General features: G+C 50.2%; 1 protein-coding gene across 1 annotated transcript in view; it reads left to right on the top strand.

Annotated features, from left to right (window-relative positions):
• STRN (striatin) overlaps window positions 1–19,248 on the top strand; it is an 82,800-nt gene that overhangs the window by 39,950 nt on the left and 23,602 nt on the right. Inside the window, exons 3-6 of the mRNA XM_049784251.1 lie at window positions 2,774–2,847; window positions 12,779–12,854; window positions 14,388–14,555; window positions 15,405–15,537. Of these exons, the coding sequence (XP_049640208.1) occupies window positions 2,774–2,847; window positions 12,779–12,854; window positions 14,388–14,555; window positions 15,405–15,537 (451 nt within the window). The remainder of the gene's footprint in view (window positions 1–2,773; window positions 2,848–12,778; window positions 12,855–14,387; window positions 14,556–15,404; window positions 15,538–19,248) is intronic.

Below are 19,248 nucleotides of genomic sequence, written 5' to 3'. Positions count from 1 at the left end.
CGCCTGGCTCTGCACTTAAGAATCACTCCCGGGACCGGAGGAATAGCATTGAGATAAGGCATTTGGCTTGCATGCAGAAGGACGGTGGTTCGATTCACGGCATCCCATAGGGTCCCCCGAGCCTGCCAGGAGTAACCCCTGAGTGCTGCTGGGTGTGACCCAAAAACCAAAAACCAAAAAAAAAAAAAAAAAAAAAAAAAAAGAATTACTCCTGGGGCTGGAGGGATAGCATGGAGGTAAGGCATTTGCCTTGCATGAAGAAGGTCAGTGGTTCGAATCCCGGCATCCCATAGGGTCCCCCAAGCCTAACAGGAGTGATTTCTGAGTGTAGAGCCAGGAGTATCCCCCTGAGCACTGCCGAGTGTGACCCAAAACAAAACAAAAAAAAATCATTCCTGACTGTGCTCAGGGGATCCTATGGGATGCCAGGGATCAAACCCAGGTCCACTATGTGCAAAGCAAACACCCTCCATGCTGTCCTATTGCTCCAGCCCCTCAATATTCTTTTTTATGTTTTCCTGTTCCTTCTATTTCTTGTTTTGGCTGCTCGTGGGGTGGCATGGTCTCACTGTGGGAGTCACTGTTACACACACACACACACACACACACACACACACACACACACACACACACACACACACACACACACACACGCTTGTTGCACTTTGGTGCTGTGGAGCCCCATCCAATTCCCACACTCAGGAATGTAGGAGCAGAGTGGGAAGGGCGGGGTTTGAATTCAGTCTTCTGGGGCCTCTGGTTCAGACCCAGAAAAGTTAATGACCAGACAGAGAGGGACCACCGTGAAACCAAACGCTGCAATAGTTGCAAACCCTCCAACTAAGACGTTTGAACACGCGACTTCAAGGGGCTTAGGACTAAGTTGGTGTATGTGTCTATGAATATGGGAGTTTTTAGTGGATTGAAGATTCAGTAGAGAGAGCTAGATTTTTTTGTTTTTGTTTTTGTTTTTGTTTTGGGCCACACCCGGTAGCACCCAGATGGTACTGTGCTCTGTGCTTAGGAATCACTCCTGGCAGCCATGGGGGGGACCCTATGGGATGCTGGGGATCGAACCTAAGTTGGCTGCATACAGGCAAACCTTCTGACTGCTGTGCTTTTGCTCCGGCCCAAGAGAAGGACAGGCTTAAAGGAACAGTTTGTGAGAAACACAGTGATTCTTTGCTTATTTGATCTAAAACTTTCATTTATTTATTTATTTATTTTTTTGGTTTTTGGGCCACACCCGGTGACGCTCAGGGGTTACTCCTGGCTATGCGCTCAGAAGTCGCTCCTGGCTTGGGGGACCATATGGGACGCCGGGGGATCGAACCGCGGTCCGTCCTAGGTTAGCGCACGTAAGGCAGGCACCTTACCTCCAGCGCCACCGCCCGGCCCCCATTTATTTATTTTTAGTGAAATATTAGTTCATAGTGTTTTATGTATTTTATGTTAAGACCATTTTTTTGGGTCATCTGTTGCAGCCTTCCCTCTGACCACTAGGGAGTGCCACAGTGCAGCGTTTGGTGTTTCGAAATGCTTTTCTCTATGCTCAGTATGAACTAACTCCCCAAAATGCTTTTGCCGCTTTCAAATTTTTTCAATCGCTGTGACTGTGATCACTCACTCTCTCTGTTTTTTATGTTGAATAATAAATATAAGTAGCCATAACATTTTGAAAACGGACAAGCCCAGATATTCATATATGCATTACACATTTGGATATTTTATCTTGTGTGTGTTCTGTTTCTGGTTACAGATGGCTAAGTCCCCAAATCAGGTTTAGCAGGAACAGTAACAGTCTTTTACCTTTAAAGTACTATAGACAAGAATTTGTGTGTGTGTGTGTGTGTGTGTGTGTGTGTGTGTGTGTGTGTGTGTGTGTGTGTGTCTCATTCCTGAATTCCCTCCCTCTGGAACATTCACCCTCATTCACACCTGGGAGATCACAATTTTCTGAAGGGGTCCATAGACTTTTGTTGTTTTTTTTTTTGTTTTGTTTTTGGGTCACACCCACCAGCGCTCAGGGGTTACTCCTGGCTCTATGCTCAGAAATCGCTCCTGGCAGGCTCGGGACCATATGGGATGCCGGGATTCCAACCACCGACCTTCTGCATGCAAGGCAAATGCCTTACCTCTATGCTATCTCTCTGGCCCTGGGTCCATAGACTTTTGTTTAAAAAAAAAAATCTCAGGGCCGGAGCAGTGGTGCAGATGGTAGGGCGTTTGCCTTCCACACAGCTGACCAAGGACGGACCACAGTTCGATCCCCCAGTGTCCTATATGGTCCCCCAAGCCAGGAGTGATTTCTGAGCACATAGCCAGGAGTAACCCCTGAGCGTCACCAGGTGTGGCACCCCCCCAAAAAAAAGTATCTCAATTTTAAGAAAAATTAGTTTAAAAAGACCACATTAATGCCACAATGTAAATTTGCTAGTTTCTTTTGGTATTAGAATTCTATCCGGGCAGACCTGGAGAGAACTTAGCTACTGCAGGGCCGAGAATGCACTGCTGTCCATTTGTTGATAACTGCAGACCGATTTAGGGTTCCCGGTGCTGTTCCTTTCTTGGTTTAACCAGCCCTGGATGGTCACTGAGTCTCGACATGACAGATGATATCAGGAGACGTTTTCTGTGCTGACTGTGACCAGGTGGGAGGCTGCGTGCCCCTTAGAAGTGGGACCCTGCTGCTGTGTACCCTGACCCCTGTGCTCCTACATTCATGCCAACCTGTTTTTAAAGATGGTCTGTATTTTCTCGTTTTCTCTGTTAGAGCCAAATACCACAAGTTGAAATATGGGACAGAATTGAATCAGGGAGACATGAAGCCGCCGAGCTATGATTCTGGTAAGCAGTTGGAGGAATGCAAGCACGTTTCCTGCCTGATGCTGCGTCGCGACGAGACTGATCATTGCCTCGCAGTCTTCTGGTTATTTGCATCTTAGTTTTCTTCTTGTTTTTTATTTTTCTGACCCCTACCGGCCCTCCTGGTTCCTCTCTCACTTTCCCAAAGTTTCCCACTGGCTGCTGTGCCTTGATTTGTGGGATCACACGTACCCCCTAACTGGGCCTCACTGATCTCATTACTCACGGGAACTGTGGCTGTGGTGGTGTATTTTGGGGGTCAGGTCCTAACGTCCCAAAAGTGTAAACTGTGGGGGGGGGTCATATTTTGCCTTCAAATGTGGGACTTCTGCACCATTATCCCTCAGTTGCAGACAGAAGTATTTTGGGTTTTCTTGCCCACAGGAGGTTCTGTAAGCAAAGTGTGTCTAAGACTGTCTCCAAAAATTATTTTTATTATTATTGTTTTTGTTTTTGGGTCACACCAGCTGACGTTCAGGGGTTACTCCTGGCTATGCACTCAGAAATTGCTCCTGTCCTGGGGGACCATATGGGGTGCCAGGGATCGAACTGAGGTCTGTCCTAGGTTGGCGCGGGCAAAGCAGTCTCGTTACAGATTGTGCCACTGCTCGGCCCCTACAAAAAACTACTTTGTTTTGTTTTGGGGCCATACCCAGCAGTGCTCAAGGGTTACTCCTGATCACTCCTGGTGAACTCGGGGGACCATATGGGATGCTGGGGATCGAAATTGGGTTGACCAGATGAAAGGCAAATGCCCCACCTGTTGTAATAATGGCTCTGACCTCATTCTAAAACTTTTGTTTTTGTTTTATGGGCCACACCCTGGCAGTGCTCAGGGTTACTCCTGGCTCTTCACTCAGGAATCACTCCTAGTAAGTTCGGGACCATATAAGATGCCAGGGATCAAACCCAGGTTGTCTGCATGCAAGGCAAACACCCTCCCCATCGTGCTATTGCTCTGGCCTTATCTAAAAATATTTTATCTGTGTTGTAACATTTTTTTCTTCTACCCTTTTCACTTCACTGACCTCTAAAAGTGGTCCTAGGGGCCAGAGAGATAGCACAGCGGTAAGACATTTATTTGCCTTGCATGCAGCCTATCCAGGACAGATGGTGGTTCGAATTCTGATCCCATTTGGTCCCCCGAGCCTGCCAGGAGTGATTTCTGAGTGCAAACCAGGAGTAACCCCTGAGTACTGCTGGGTGTGGCCTCTAAAAAAAAAAAAAAGAAGCAATTAGATATTAAGGATAAATTCACTGATTATTGGTATAAATGCAAAGCAAACAAAATAGTTTCCCATGGTTCAGAGGGGCTTGTAACAGAATTACTGGTGAAGAAAGCTGTGGATCTGTATGCCTGTAGCTACTCACACATCATATGTGATCTGACAAACCTCAGAGCTTGATGGGTGTCTTTTTTTTTTTTTGGTTTTTGGGCCACTCCCGGTGGTGCTCAGGGTTTACTCCTGGCTATCTGCTCAGAAATAGCTCCTGGCAGGCACGGGGGACCATATGGGACATCGGGATTCGAACCAACCACCTTTGGTCCTGGATTGGCTGCTTGCAAGGCAAACACCACTGTGCTATCTCTCTGGGCCCTTGATGGGTATCTTAAAACTCCTTAAAACATCTTCCTGGGGCCGGAGAGATAGCATGGAGGTAAGGCGTTTGCCTTGCATACAGAAGGTCAGTGGTTGGAATCCCGGCAATCCATATGGTCCTCTGAGCATAGAGCCAGGAGTCACTGAGCCTGAGCACTGACGAGTATGACCCAAACACCAAACACCAAAACAAAACAAAAGGAAAACAAAAAAATAAACATCTTTCTTACTGGACTGGAGCGATAGTGCAGCAGTAGGGCATCTGCCTTGCACGCCGCTGACCTAGGACAGACCTGGGTTCGATTCCCAGCGTCCCATATGGACCCCCAAAGCCAGGAGCAATTTCTGAGCTCATAGTCAGAAGTAGACCTCTGAGCGTCACCGGGTCTGGCCCAAAAACCAAAACCAAAACTCAAAAACATCTTCCTTACTAAAGCAATATTGTTTGGAGTTTTCCTAAACTCAGAGAAGTGGGGAGACCAGCCTCAAGGGGCCCCCTTCTGGCTGGCGGTGGGAACGCGGGACTGAATCCAAGTGGGGCTATGCACTGGGCTTTCCTCTCCTCCAAGTACTTCTGTCCTGGGTGGTTTCTGGAGGGACCTTACAGTGGGCACTGATCTGGGGTCACATCCAGGGGCGGGTCACAATAGTAGAGGGGTCCACTTCCAAGCACCTTTCTCTTGGTTCTTCAGCTGTTCTCCGCCTCGGTGGCTCTCCTTAAAACTTGAGGTGCTGGGGCCGGAGAGATAGCATTGAGGTAAGGTGTTTGCCTTGCATGCAGAAGGTCGGCGGTTCAAATCCCGGCATCCCATATGGTCCCCTGAGCCTGCCAGGAGCGATTTCTGAGCCTGGAACCAGAAGTGACCCCTGAGCGCTGCTGGGTGTGACCCAAAAACAAAAACAAAAAAGCTTGAGGTGCATAGAAAATAAAACATCCCATTTGATAAATGCAGTTTGTTTGTTGGGGGCCTACCTCAAAGGTACCTTTTTACTTTTTTTGATTTCTGGCTCACATCTGGTGGCGCTTAGGTGTTCCTCCTGGCTCTGAGCTCAGAAGTTGCTCCTGGGGACAGAAGCGGTGGCGCAAGTGGTAGAGTGTTTGCTTTGCACACGCTAGCTTAGGACAGACCATGGTTCAATCTCCCAGCGTCTTATATGGTCCCTCAAGCCAGGAGTGATTTCTGAGTGCGTAGCCAAGAGTGAGCCCTGAGCGTCACCAGGTGTGGTCCAAAAGCAAAAAAAGAAGAAGTTTGTCTTGCCAGGCTCAGGGGACCATATGGGATGCCAGGGATCGAACGCAGGTCCATCCGGGGTTGGCCACTTGCAAGGCAAACGCCCTACCGCTATGTTGTTGGCTCTGGCCCCCCAAAGGTACTTAAGATCTGATTTTAAGTATTTTGGGCCAGGATGGTGAAGACACTCAGCAGTGCTTGTTTGGTGGTGGTGGTGCTCCAGGCTCTGTGTTCAGGGATCGAGGGAGATGCTCAGGTAACCCCCAAGAAGCTGGGGAATCCTTACACCTTGTGGTTGGCAAGGCAGATGTTATCAGTGCAGGAGTCAAGCAGTCTTACTCCAGTCCGGTGCAGCGTGTGTGTGTGAGTTCGAAGTTAGCTATTCGTAAGTTTGGCTTTCCTGGTATCTGAGTTTACTTCCTCTCTGAATTGTTGTTCAAATCCTTAATCTGGATATTGGGGAAAGTCCAGGGGATTATTTCTGAGTCCCGCAGTTCACTGTCTTTGTATGAAGTCGGGACTCCTCCATCTTCCCAGCTCTGCCCATCCCCTGGCGAACATTAGCACGAGTTAGTCGAGTTAGACGCAGTCCTGTAACGTTTCCTGGTGGTTGAAGTGAACCTGCAGGGTCCGAGAGCAGCAGCCAGGGAGGCGTCACAGTGAGCCTTCTCCACTCGAGTGGAGCGTTCGGGAGTGAGGGAGGGATGGTTCGAGCTGCCGTGGATCTGGCCAGGCCCGGAGATAGTGCAGGAGCTCTCTCACTGTCCCTGGAGCCTGAGCAGTTTTTCTGAACGAGCTTTGTAAAAAGTCTTGAGCTGGCCTTTGTTCCTGGCTGCAGGGACAGCATATGGGAGGTGGCACAGGAGAGGCGAAGAGCCCTATTTCAAGGGCTGGGTGAGAGGGGCGCACGGTGTCGCCCAGGGCGAGGGAGCCGGTTCCTGGGACACACAGAGGATCTGAGTGAGGGACTCAGTGGCAGGCTGCTTGCTGGTCTGAGGGACTTTGAAAGGGATGTGAGAGAGAGCCCCAGCCCCCTGTTTGTGGCAGGCAAGTCGGCTGGAAGGATCGGGGCACTGTGTGTCAACTTGGGGGCGTTGTCAGCAGTTGGGACTGCGGGTCTCAGCTGAGGCCAAAGGCAGGGATGAGTAGGTTCATCCTGCTAGAGTTGATGAAGCCAAAAGCATGCCCCGAGGCCCTACCCTGGGTAGGAAGAGGGGGAAGAACTGTTAGGCAACACTGAGCACTGCTAGGAGAGCATGGGCCAGAGAAGGGAGTGAGAAAGTGGGTGTCTGCTTAGGTCTGGGTGATGTTGCAGATCCCTCCTTCCAAATATTGAGAGTGATTCTCCTGCTCCGATTCATCTTCTTCCTTCTCCTCCTCTTCCTCCCCCCCCTCCTCCTCCTTCATCTCCTTCATCAATTTATCATCTACAAACTCTCGGTATCTTCTGTGGTCATGTTCAAGTTTACACTGGCCATCTCTGACATTTTTAATCTTCAGGCGCTAACAGGCCACTCCGAGTGTGGCTTGGTGACTCTATAGCTGTGGGCATCAGCCTTGGAGTAATTTCCATTCATTTTTCTCCTCTTGTGTCAGAAACCCAGTGCTCCACTCTTACTTTGTTTAAGATGTTGAAAGGCTGCGAGCACCTACCCCAGTGCTCCTCATTCTTCCAGCCGAGCCTTCTCTCTGCCCTCATTTCCTTCTGCAGAAGGATCCTGAGCTCCTCCTTTGTGTGTTAGTGCACAGAGACATCTTTGTGGTTGTCTGTGGCCTTTTCCTTTCCTTTCTTTTTTGTTTTTGGGTCATACCCGGCTGCTCGGGTTACTCCTGGCTCTGCGCTCAGAAATTGCTCCTGGCAGGCTCAAGGACCATGTGGGATGCCAGGAATTGAACCACCATCAGTCCTGGGTCGTCCGAGTGCAAGGCAAATGCCCTACCGCTGTGCTATTGCTCCGGTCCATGCCTATCACCTTTCTCTGCTCCGGTGTACCTGACAGGGTCTTGTGCTTTTGATGCTTTAAGACTTCTTGCTTTTTTTTTTAAATCTTTGGTTTTGGGGTCACACTTGGCGATACTCAGGGCTTACTCCTGTCTCTGTGCTCAGGCATCACTCCTGCCAGGCTCGTAGGAGACCCTGTGGGATGCCAGGGATCAAACCTGGGCCAGCTATGTACAAGACAGGCTCCATCCCCTCTGAGTTGTCGCTCTGGTCTGAACATGTGTTTTCTTTAATTTTTTTTTTTTTTTTTGGTTTTTGGGCCACACCCGTTTGACGCTCAGGGGTTACTCCTGGCTATGTGCTCAGAAATCGCCCCTGGCTTGGGTGGACCATATGGGACGCCGGGGGATCGAACCGAGGTCCTTCCTTGGCTAGCGCTTGCAAGGCAGACACCTTACCTCCAGCGCCACCTACCCGGCCCCTTCTTTAATTTTTTAAAGAAGGGCTGACACATCCTTGTTGTTTTGGGCCCACTTCTCTGGGCTTTGAAAATCCCAGATTTTCACAGATGCACTGTTTGGTTCCTGGGGGCAAACCTTTTGTGCCGAACCTTTCTTTTCCTCTCATTCCCGGCTGCCACTAGCCTGTCTTCTGCCCATAGTTTTGCCTCTGATAGAACAATCTCATCAAGGCCAGGCGGACAGACAGCGCAGCAGGGAGGGACTTGGCCTTGCACTTGGCTGACCCGGGTTCAATTCCTGGCATCCCATAGGGTCCCTTGAGCCTGCCAGGAGTGACTCTTGAGCCCAAATCCAGGAGTAACCCCTGAGCTTTGCTGGATATGAACACACACACCACACACACACACACACTCTCCCTCTCCCTCCCTCCCATATTTTTTTGTTTTGCTTGTTTGTTTGTTTTTGGGCCATACCTGGTGACGCCCAGGAGTTACTCCTGGCTATGTGCTCAGGAATTGCTTCTGGCTTGGGGGACAATTTGGGATGCCCGGGATTGAACCCAGATTCATCCTGGGTCAGCTGCGTTTTGCAAGGCAAATGCCCTACCGATGCTGGTTCTTTCCTGCCTGTGCTATAACTTGCCTTCCAGGGACAAGTTGTGACATGACCAGATTAGATACCTCTTTTGAATAATTAAATTAATACATAAAATGAATTCCTCTTAGCTTTTCCTCCACGTCCTCCCCCCCCCCCCCAATATGCCTGTTGTTATTTGGTGTAGCACAGAGTTAATTGACAAGTAAAATGAAACTTTTAAGATGTGATTTTATTTTGGGTCACATTTCTGTGTTTCCTCACTTTGTTAGCAAGGGTTCAGGGAGAATACATCATTCCTGGGCTCGAAGGGATCTCAGGGGGCTCCAAGTACTGGAGCCCACGGAGGGCACACAGGGAGGCCCAATAGTCATGCTTCCCAGACCCTGAGTGCTGACCCAGCTGACTTCCAGAGTCAGGTCTAGTGTGGCCGAGATCAGGACCCCTCCTACATGTACTCCAGAGAAGGGCATCTCAGCATTTCCCAGAAATGGACTTGCCCAGCATGTCTTATGTGTCAAATTTCTTTTATTATTATTGTTATTATTATTATTAATTTTTTTTAATTTTTTATTTTTAATTATGAGAACAAAGATGCAAAGAAAGAGGACAAGGTAAAGTTACAGTGGAAGGACAATCACCCATAACATAATTCTCAGAAGTCCCCTTGCTGATATCTTAACTTTGAAATTTCAGCCAAAGAACATTAAGATAAATAAGACAGAATCCATGTACAATTACTTTGTCCCTCAAGTCCCCAGATTGTAACACATTATAATATTTCTTAACAGCACACAAGGCAATCTAAAGCCATAAAACTTACGTAACTCCTTAAACATTACAGGCATAGTATTTTTTTACATTTCCATGTACATGCATATTAGCTTAAGTTAACCTCAAATTTTCAGTGGGTTCTTTTTAAGGATTAGAGTCAAAGGAGCACAGTAAAAATGGTGTTAGAGTGGCAATTGTTGTTTGCATAGGCCCACCAAAATATGAGGGACATGGAAAGGAATAACCTTGGCCTAAATACAAAGAGACCTGACCCCTGAAGTTTCCTGGCACAAGACCAACTCTAGGCTCCAGGCAAGCTAGATCGTCCAATCCAAGACATTGTTTGTAGTGCCAACACACTTTTATTTTTCACATAGTCTCTGTTGTTGGTATCATGTTTCTGTATTAAAGATCCTGGAATCTGCATATCCTACATTGAAGTCAGGATGTGGAGCGTCCTCTCATTTCACTTCACAATCAAAGGGCAATGCAGGGAGCCCTGTCCTGTAAGCAGGTCATTGTTGTTGTTAAGTCTTCTCAGTGTGTTTTTTTTTTTTTTTTTTTTTTTTTGGTTTTTGGTTTTTGGTTTTTGGGTCACACCCGGCAGTGCTCAGGGGTTACTCCTGGCTGTCTGCTCAGAAACAGCTCCTGGCAGGCACGGGGGACCATATGGGACACCAGGATTCGAACCAACCACCTTTGGTCCTGGATTGGCTGCTTGCAAGGCAAACGCCGCTGTGCTATCTCTCCGGGCCCAAGTCTTCTCAGTGTTAAGGGAAGTCTCTTTTGAGCAGGTCTATGTCTGAGCAGTGTAGGGTCTTCCGTGGTAGAGGATTGCTTCCAGGTGATGTTATAGACAAGCCTGGATGTTTCGTGGATGGCTTCCCTGGTTCAGGGGTTAATGTAAAATGCCCTTTCTTCTGAGGTCTGTGCCAGGTCGTTATGTCAATGTTCAGGGTGTAAGGTCCCTTTGCACTACAAGATTTGTGTGTTCCAATCTCTATTAGGTAGGATCTTATTTGTATGTATAGAATTTTCCCATTTTAATGTGCCTATGCAATAAAGGAGCAATGCCACATGGTGTTATTGGCGCATATGGGGGCCATAAGAACAAGTCCAACTGATTCCCATGATATGGTTCAATCATAAGCATTAAGTTGGGGGACTCTTTCACCAAAATTTCTTGTTAAACAGCTCATAAAGACAAGATAAAAAGTGTATAAGACAACATTTAGTAAGAATTATAGCTGTCAGAGAGAAAACACAAAATATTCTAAAGAAATACGTGTCCATTTTATATATCTTGAAACAGTTTGGGGTTGTTACACACAATGCACGGCTTTGGTTTGTGATTAGGATTGTACAGTACTGAAGTTAAAAAGAGTAATGTAGGTTAGTGAAGTTTGGGGGGGGGTTAGAGAGTTAAGGAGTAAAAAAGAGTTTTGTAGGGGTGTAGGAAAGGGCAGAATACAAAATGAACGTTCTGGATACGCAAAACATAACATAAGGATAAGGAATACTCTTAATGCATACCCGCGCAATTCTGTAGTTTTTGGATGCATAGGGAGGAATTTCTCACCCCCCTCCCTCCAGGGCCCAATTAACCAGGCGTGGCCCTGAAGACCCGCCTGGTGTGGGGGGATCTCGGTCCCCTGGACTAAGTGGTCAGCCCAGGGGGCCTGTGGCTAGCTGTCCTGCCCAGAGCCCTCAACATACCAGTCAAACACACCCAGAAATCCTGGCATGCAGAGTGTTCTGCGCCCAGCCCTGCCTCTGTAGTTTTTGGATGCATAGGGAGGAATTTCTCACCCCCTCCCTCCAGGGCCCGATTAACCAGGCGTGGCCCTGAAGACCTGCCTGGTGTGGGGGGATCTCGGTCCCCTGGACTAAGTGGTCAGCCCAGGGGGCCTATGGCTAGCTGTCCTGCCCAGAGCCCCCAACATACCAGTCGAAGACACCCAGAAGTCCTGGCATGTGTCTATTATTAATTTTTTAATTGTATCACCATGAGTTACACAGTTACCAAGTTATTCCTGATTTTCAGTCACTCAGTGGCCAACACCCTTCCCCAGGCACATTTCCTGCCACCAGTGTCCTTAGTTTCCCTCCTGCCCTCCTTCACTGCCTGCCTCTGGGGAAGATATTTTTCTCCTCTCTGCCTCTGTCCTTATTTTCACTTAGACTTTGTGGTTTGTAATATTGTTCCCGAAGGGGTGTCATGTCTATCATTCTCCCTCCTTCCAGCACCCAGTTCCTGTCCAGAGTGACCAATCCCAGCTCTCACTGTCCTAGTGGACCCTCCTCTGCCCTCATGCACACCCTCTTACCATGGACTGGTCCTCCTGGCCCTCGTCTCTATTGTCTCTGGATATTATTACCATTGATTTTGGTTTATATATGTAAATATATTTATATGTCATATATATTATTTATAAATAATAATCACTCAGCTTGATACTCTCCCACCCATACAGCAACAAGTTTCACGACTTTGCCTTTCCTAAAAGCTGCGTTGTATTCTATAGTGTCAATGTACTACGGTCTCTCTCTCTCTCTCCTCTCTCTCTCCTTCCTCTCTCTTCTCTCTCCTCTCTCTCTCCTTCCTCTCTCTTCTCTCTCCTCTCTCTCCTCTCTTTTCTCTCTCCTCTCTCCTGTCTCTGTCCTCTCTCCTCTCTCTCCTTTATCTCTCTCTCTCCTCTCTCCTCTCTCTCTCCTCTCTCTCTCCACTCCTCTCTCCCCTCTCTCCCTCCTCTCTCTCTTCTCTCCTCTCTCCTCTCCTCTCTCCTCTCTCTCTCCACTCCTCCCTCCCTCCCTCCCTCCCTCCCTCCCTCCCTCCCTCCCTCCCTCCCTCCCTCCCTCCCTCCCTCCTCTTCCTCCCTCCCCCCCCACCCGGCAACGCTCGAGATTCCTCCTGGCTCTGTGCTCAGAAATCACTTCTGGTAGGCTCATGGGACCACATGAGATGCCAGGATTTGAACCACCATCAGTCCTGGGTTGGCCGTATGCAAGGCAAATGCCTTAACAGCTGTGCTATCTCTCCGGCCCCTGTACCACTTTCTTGATCTACTCACCTGCCCTTGGGCCCTTGGGTGGGTGGTTCCTAGATTTTGGGTGTAGTGAATCATGCTGTGATAAACACAGGAGTGCAGAGGGCTTTTGATCCTCGTGTTTTGGGTCCCTGGGCGTGTGGCTCACCTGGGAACTCAGTTTCCCCTCTGAGGCCCATGAAGCATCACCACTGCGTCTCTGGAACTCTCGAGGCCCCGACTGGACAAACCGAACGAGCCTCATTGTCATCTTGTCTTGCAGATGAAGGCAACGACACGGAGGTGCAGCCGCAGCACAGCCAGCTCATGTGGAAGCAGGGCCGCCAGCTGCTGCGCCAGTGAGTGTTCCATGGGCGGGCTGGGGCTCCCACCCTGGGAACTCGGGCCGGCTAGTTCCCTCTGTTCTCCTTCTAGACTTTAAGGCTCCCGGCTTTGGGAAATTCGATTCCCATCAATTCTTTTTTTTTTTTTTTTTTTGGTGCTTCCTCAGGATCTATTTAAATTTCTAATGTTTATTATATATGCTTAGATTTAGAGTTAGAAGTCTTATTTTATTTTTTAATTTTTTTTTTGGTTTTTGTGCCATACCCAGCAGTACTCTGGGGTTACTCTTGGCTCTGCACTCAGAAATCGCCCTTGGTAGACTCTGGGGACCACATGGGATGCTGGGGATCGAACCCGGGTCCGTCCCAGGTTGGCCATGTTCTGTGCTATTGCTCTGGCCCCAGAAGTCTTGTTTTAAATTTTAGGATTTTTTTTGGCCACATCTAACAATTTTCAGGGCTGGCTCCTGGCTCTGTGCTCTGGGATCATTCCTGGCTTGAGGGCCCATCTGGATCGCTGAGGATTGAACCCGAGTCTCCCATTGGTTAGGCAAGCATCGTACCCTCTGTGTTGTCTATCACTCCAGCCCCAGCAGTGAAGTTTTAAGTGCCCACGGCCTTGCCTTCCCCCAAACAACAGTGGACCAGAAAGAGCCTGGAGGTTCAGGGAACTGGATCCCCCACAAGAAGGCTGCTGAAATGCTGCTGTTTTCCTGCAGTATATCTGCCTCTTCCCCGATTCCCACCCTACTGTTGCGTTGCAGAATTGTAGAGGCTTCATTTTTTTTTTTTTTTTTTTTTGGTTTTTGGGCCACACCCGGCGTTGCTCAGGGTTTACTCCTGGCTGTCTGCTCAGAAATAGCTCCTGGCAGGCACGGGGGACCCTATGGGACACCGGGATTTGAACCAACCACCTTTGGTCCTGGATCGGCTGCTTGCAAGGCAAACGCCGCTGTGCTATCTCTCTGGGCCCAGAGGCTTCATTTTTTACAGTTGTCTGTCCCAGGCCAAGAAGCCCCCCTCTGTCCCTCCCTTAGAAGTGATGCTCTGTCCTGTATTAATTTCTTGCACGGGAGGAAGAAACAATGAGAACATTCTCCCGGGAGTGTGCCCAGTTGCACAAGGACCTGTCCAAAATATATATATATATATATATATGTATATATATATATATATATATGTATATATGTATGTATGTATGTATATAAAGCCCAGAGACAATTGGCTACTATGATCGCTGTTTCCTGGAGAGACTCAGTCGCTGGCCCTGTTCTGCCGGGGATCAGCTGAATGAACGTGGCTTTGTGCACGATCGATCGTGACCTTGGAGGCTGGCACTGCCAGAGACAGCTCCGTGTGCAGCTGGAGGAGGCTTTATCAGCCAGCCTTTGCAGGCATCGCCCCGTGCTGCCAGGGCCTTTCCTCCACCATGCACTTAGAAGCCTGCTTTTAGTCCCCCCCTCCCCCCCACCCCTCCCGCCTTGTCATCATCGGGAGATGTGGGGCCCCCACTGGCAGGGCTGTAAGGTGGCTTTGCTCCCCGCACAGGTACCTCCAGGAGGTGGGCTACACGGACACCATCCTGGACGTGAAGTCAAAGCGAGTGCGCGCCTTGCTAGGCTTCTCCAGCGGCCTCGCCGACCGGGAAGACGAGCAGACCCAGGACTCGGCGCTGAATGGCACCGAGGCGGATGCCAAGGAGGCCGCCATGATTGGGTAAGTGTTTCCGGCGGGGAGGTGGGTTTTGGGGGTTGGTTTGGGGGCCACACCCCGTGATGCGATGCTGAGGGCTTCCTCCTGGCTCTGCGCTCAGGAATCACCCCGGACAGGTTCTGGGGGACCTGGCAGGATGATGGGGATGGAACCCGGGTCTGGCCCTGTGTAATTCAAACAGCTTCCCCACTGTGCTTTCACTTGGCCCCTGGGAGCTGCTTTAGATGAAGCTTCAGCATGTCGGGCTGTTTTGGTTTCTGAGTGGTGTTTGTGATACTTGTACTTTTAGATGCTAGTGCAGTGGTACCTTTATGCATATATTATACAAAGTTATTCTATGTAGTAATATCAATGACAATATGTAACATCATGCACTCTGTATAAAGTTATAAAGTTCAGTAGAAAAGTGAAAAATGTAACTCAGGTAGCAGGTAGGGTGTAGACTAATTGTTTATGACTGTCTTAAGGGCTAGGCAATTTAGGTAATTTAGGTTAAGGTAGTTAAGGTATTTTTTTATTTGAGATTTATGGATTTCATCCCTTGGGGCGGAGAGATAGTACAGTGGACAAGGCATTTATTTGCCTTGTACGGAGCTGGCCTAGGTTCCAGCCCCAGCATCCCATCTGGGCCCCTGCGCGCCACGTGAGGGCCCCCCCAAAGGATTATCGTCGGTGTGATGCTACATCCTTTCCAAGGAGCCATTGCTTCCTGCAGTTTTTGTCTCCTTGAGTCTGGAAATCTGAAGGGTGAGAATGATCAGGGTAATAGAGGCAGCTTGTCGCAGCACGTACTGAATTAATCCCTAACACGAGTGAAGAGTGAACTGAGCCAGATGTGTTTGTTTTAAGCAGAAAATCTGAGTTAACAGATTCTGCGTCCGTGTTGGATAATTTCAAATTCCTCGATAGTGCAGCAGAGTTCAGCGATGAAGACGACGATGACGGCGTCGACGGGGGAGAGAGAAGCGTGATCGACACAGCCACGGTGAGTGGGGGGGGGGCGTGGGAGTGTCAGGGCTACCCTGCACGCTTTTTTGAATTTGGTTTATTTTATTTTATTTTGGGCCACACCCGGCAGTGCTCGGGGGTTACTCCTGGCTCTGTGTTCAGAGATTGCTTCTGGTAGGCTTGGTGGGGACTCTACAGGATGCTGGAAATCGAACTCAAGTTCATCCTGGGTTGGCAGTGTGCAAGGCAAACGCCTTTCCTGATGTGCTATCACCCTGGTCCCTAATTTTATTTATTTTTATATTTTGGTTTTTGAGCCACATTGGTGTCACATTGAGTCACTCCTGACTCTGTCTTCAGGAATCACTCCTGGCAGGCTTGGGGGACCCTATGGGAAACCGGGGATCGAACCTGGGTTAGTGCCTTTTACAAGGCCAGTGCGCGCCCCCCCCCCCCCACTGTCTTTCCAGCCCCTTCTGCGTGTTCTTTGGATCACACCCGGCAGCACTCAGGGGTTACTCCTGGCTCCACGGAGCTCAGAAATCGCTCCTGCCAGGCTCGGGGGTCATATGGAATGCCGGGATTTGAACCACTGTCCTCTTGCATGCAAGGCAAATGCCCTACCTCCATGCTCTCTCTCTCCGGGCCACCCCCCTCCCCCCCCGTGCATTCTTTTATTATTTTTTGGTCTTTGGGCCACACCAGGCTATGCTGAGGGGTTACTCCTGGCTATCTGCTCAGAAATAGCTCCTGGCAGGCACGGGGGACCATGTGGGATGTCAGGATTCGAACCAACCACCATAGTTCCTGTATCGACTGCTTGCAAGGCAAACACCGCTGTGCTATCTCTCCACTCCCCCCCCCCCCCCCCCCCCGCATTCTTAACAGCTAGTCTCTGTGCTTCCATCTAAGCCTTGCTCTCTCTCCTGTGATATTGGGGACAGGTCATCTCTGCCGGCTTCTGGCACTGACTCAAAGTTGAGAGTGTAGCATTAGGGACCCCTAGTGGGTCTTCCTGGGCCCTCTTGATCCAGCCAACACTGTTTCTGGAGCGCTGCTGCGTGAGTGTTGTGTTGTGTGTGCCAGAGCCAAGCTGCCTCACTGTTCTGAGACAATGAGCTCACACACCCGTATGGTCCCGGGTGGTGACAGGCAGTGCTGGTATCTATCCGGTGTCGGTCCCTGGGCCCTTGGCCGACCCATTCCACAGAGGTCCCTCCCCTTCCCTCCCCTGGGGCCTCAGACCTGCTTCGGGCTCTCGTAGATTTATTCCAGATTTTAGAAATGGAATAAACTGCCCTGTGAAGGAGGGGACAGTGTAGACTGATTCTGGCCTCTCCCATCTCCAGCCTGTCCCTTTCCCTCCCCCGCCTACTTCACTTCCCCCGCTTGCCTCTCTTCTCCCTGTTCCTGCCTCTCCCCCACTTCTTGTGCTTTTGGGTTACACCTGGCGATGCTCAGGGCCTACTCCTGACTGAACTCAGGAATGAATCCTGAGTGAGACCAAGTCTGTGTAAGACCATAGGGAATGCCAGCGATTGAACCCTGGTTTGCATGCAAGGTGTGCGCCTCTCCCCCACTGTGCTATCACTTCAGCCGCCCTACCTGCCCCTTCTCTGCCTCCCTTCAGAGTAGAGGATGAGGAACACTTTGATTCCTTCCTTCCTTCCTTCCTTCCTTCCTTCCTTCCTTCCTTCCTTCCTTCCTTCCTTCCTTCCTTCCTTCCTTCCTTCCTTCCTTCCTTCCTTCCTTCCTTCCTTCCTTCCTTCCTCCTCCCTCCCCCCTCCCTCCCTCCCCCTCCCTCCCCTCCCTCCCTCCCCCTCCCTCCCCCCTCCCTCCCCCTCCCTCCCCCTCCCCCTCTCTCCCCCTCCCCTCCCCCCTCCCTCCCCCCTCCCTCCCCCCTCCCTCCCCCTCCCTCCCCCTCCCTCCCCCTCCCTCCCTCCTCCCTCTCTCCCCCTCCCTCCCTCCCTCCTCCCTCCCCCTCCCTCCCTCCTTCCTTCCTTCCTTCCTTCCTCCCTTCTTCCTTCCTTCCTTCCTTCCTTCCTTCCTTCCTTCCTTCCTTCCTTCCTTCCTTCCTTCCTTCCTTCCTTCCTTCCTTCCTTCCTTCCTTCCTTCCTCCCTCCCTTCTTCCCTCCCTCCCTCCCTCCCTCCCTCCCTCCCTCCCTTCCTTCTTCCCTCCCTCCAGTCTTCCCTCCCTCCCTCCTTCCCTCCATCCCTCCCTCCCTCGCCCCGCTTCTTCTTTTTTTGGTTTTGTTTGGGGGTTGCTCCTGGTGGTGCTTGTGGGGTCTTGTGGTGCCACAGTTGGAACCGGGGTCCCCTGCTGCGGAGCCCATTGAACTCTCTCCCCAGCCCTCTGCTCTCATGCTCCCTTCCTTTATGGAGGAAAGGACGGAGATGGTAATAGCGTCCAAAGCTGTTGACTCCCAGGCCGGTGCCTGTGTGTCGGCATCTTGTCCTGCACCCCAGCCTTGGAGACCAGGCTCCCATAACCCCCCAGAGACTCGGAGAGGAGCCAGGAAGTGCCCCCAGTCCTCCTCCTCTTCCTGCCTTCAGCAATTATTGGTCAGCAGTGCCCAGAGTTTTGGCGCCCCCTGGAGGCACTGCCAATGTCTCAGCAGCTCCTGCCCTGGTTTTCGGAACCCAGCAAGGCCTAGTTCTGCTGCCTGTGGTGCACATCGGTACAGGCCTGAGAGTTTTCCTCCGGTCACAGTACTCTGGGTTGGTAATGACCAGTGATGCTCTGGATTTCTTTCGTTTTCATTTCGGGATCAGAACAGGCAGAAAGTTCTCCCCTCCTCTGTTGTGTGTGTGTGTGTGTGTGTGTGTGGGGTCCCTCACACCATTTTGGGGAGGGTCCCAGTGCTCTGCCTTTCTTTATTCGACTTGTGTCATGGTCTGTTGTTTTGGGGCCACTCAGGGTTTCCACTTGGTTCTGTGCTCAGGAATCACTCCTGGAGGACCTGGGGGGGCGCCCGATGAAGTGCTGGAATTGAATCCCGGGTCAGCTGTGCAAAGGCAGGGTCCTTCCCTGTTACGCTCTTTCTGCCATCCGGGTAGCGCATCGAGATGATGGAATTCCAGAAGCTTGTTATTGTAATGGACAGAGGGTCTTACGGGAAAATCACAGCCATAAACTCCCCTTCCCCCTCCCTCATTTACTTCCTTTCTTCCTCCCCTCCTCCCTCCTTTCCCTCCTTCCTCCCTGCCTTCCCTCCTTTCTTCCTCCCTTTTCACCTTCACTCCTTTTTCCCCTTTCCTCCGCCTTTCCTTTTTTCCATCCTTTTCTCTTCCCTCCCTCCCTCCCTTCTCTCCCTCCCTCCTTTCTTCCCTCCTTCCTCCCTTTCTTTATACCTTCCTTCTTTTCCTCCCTCCTTCCCTCCCTCTCTCCCTTCCTCTTCCAACAAAGTACCTCGTAAGGCTTGAAGTGTGGTTTTCTGAATTTGTGGCTATTGGGATTTGAAGAAGCTAATGTGAACCATTTAAAATTGCACACCTGGGCTGGAGAGATAGCAAGGTAAGGCGTTTGCCTTTCATGCAGAAGGACGGTGGTTCGAATCCCGGTACCCCATATGGTCCCCTGAGCTTGCCAGGAGTGATTTCTGAGCATAGAACCTAGGAGTGACCCCTGAGTGCTGCCAGGTGTGACCTAAAAAAAAACAACAACAACACAAAAACAAATAAAATTGCACACCTGTTGTGCACCAAAGATTTCAGTACTCAGGAGGGGTCCCACTTGGGGTCAAGCACC

Source organism: Suncus etruscus, chromosome 12, assembly GCF_024139225.1.
Source record: "Suncus etruscus isolate mSunEtr1 chromosome 12, mSunEtr1.pri.cur, whole genome shotgun sequence".
Taxonomy (NCBI): domain Eukaryota; kingdom Metazoa; phylum Chordata; class Mammalia; order Eulipotyphla; family Soricidae; genus Suncus; species Suncus etruscus.
Note: the sequence above shows the minus strand (reverse complement) of the source record. Positions and strands in the feature narration are given on the sequence as shown.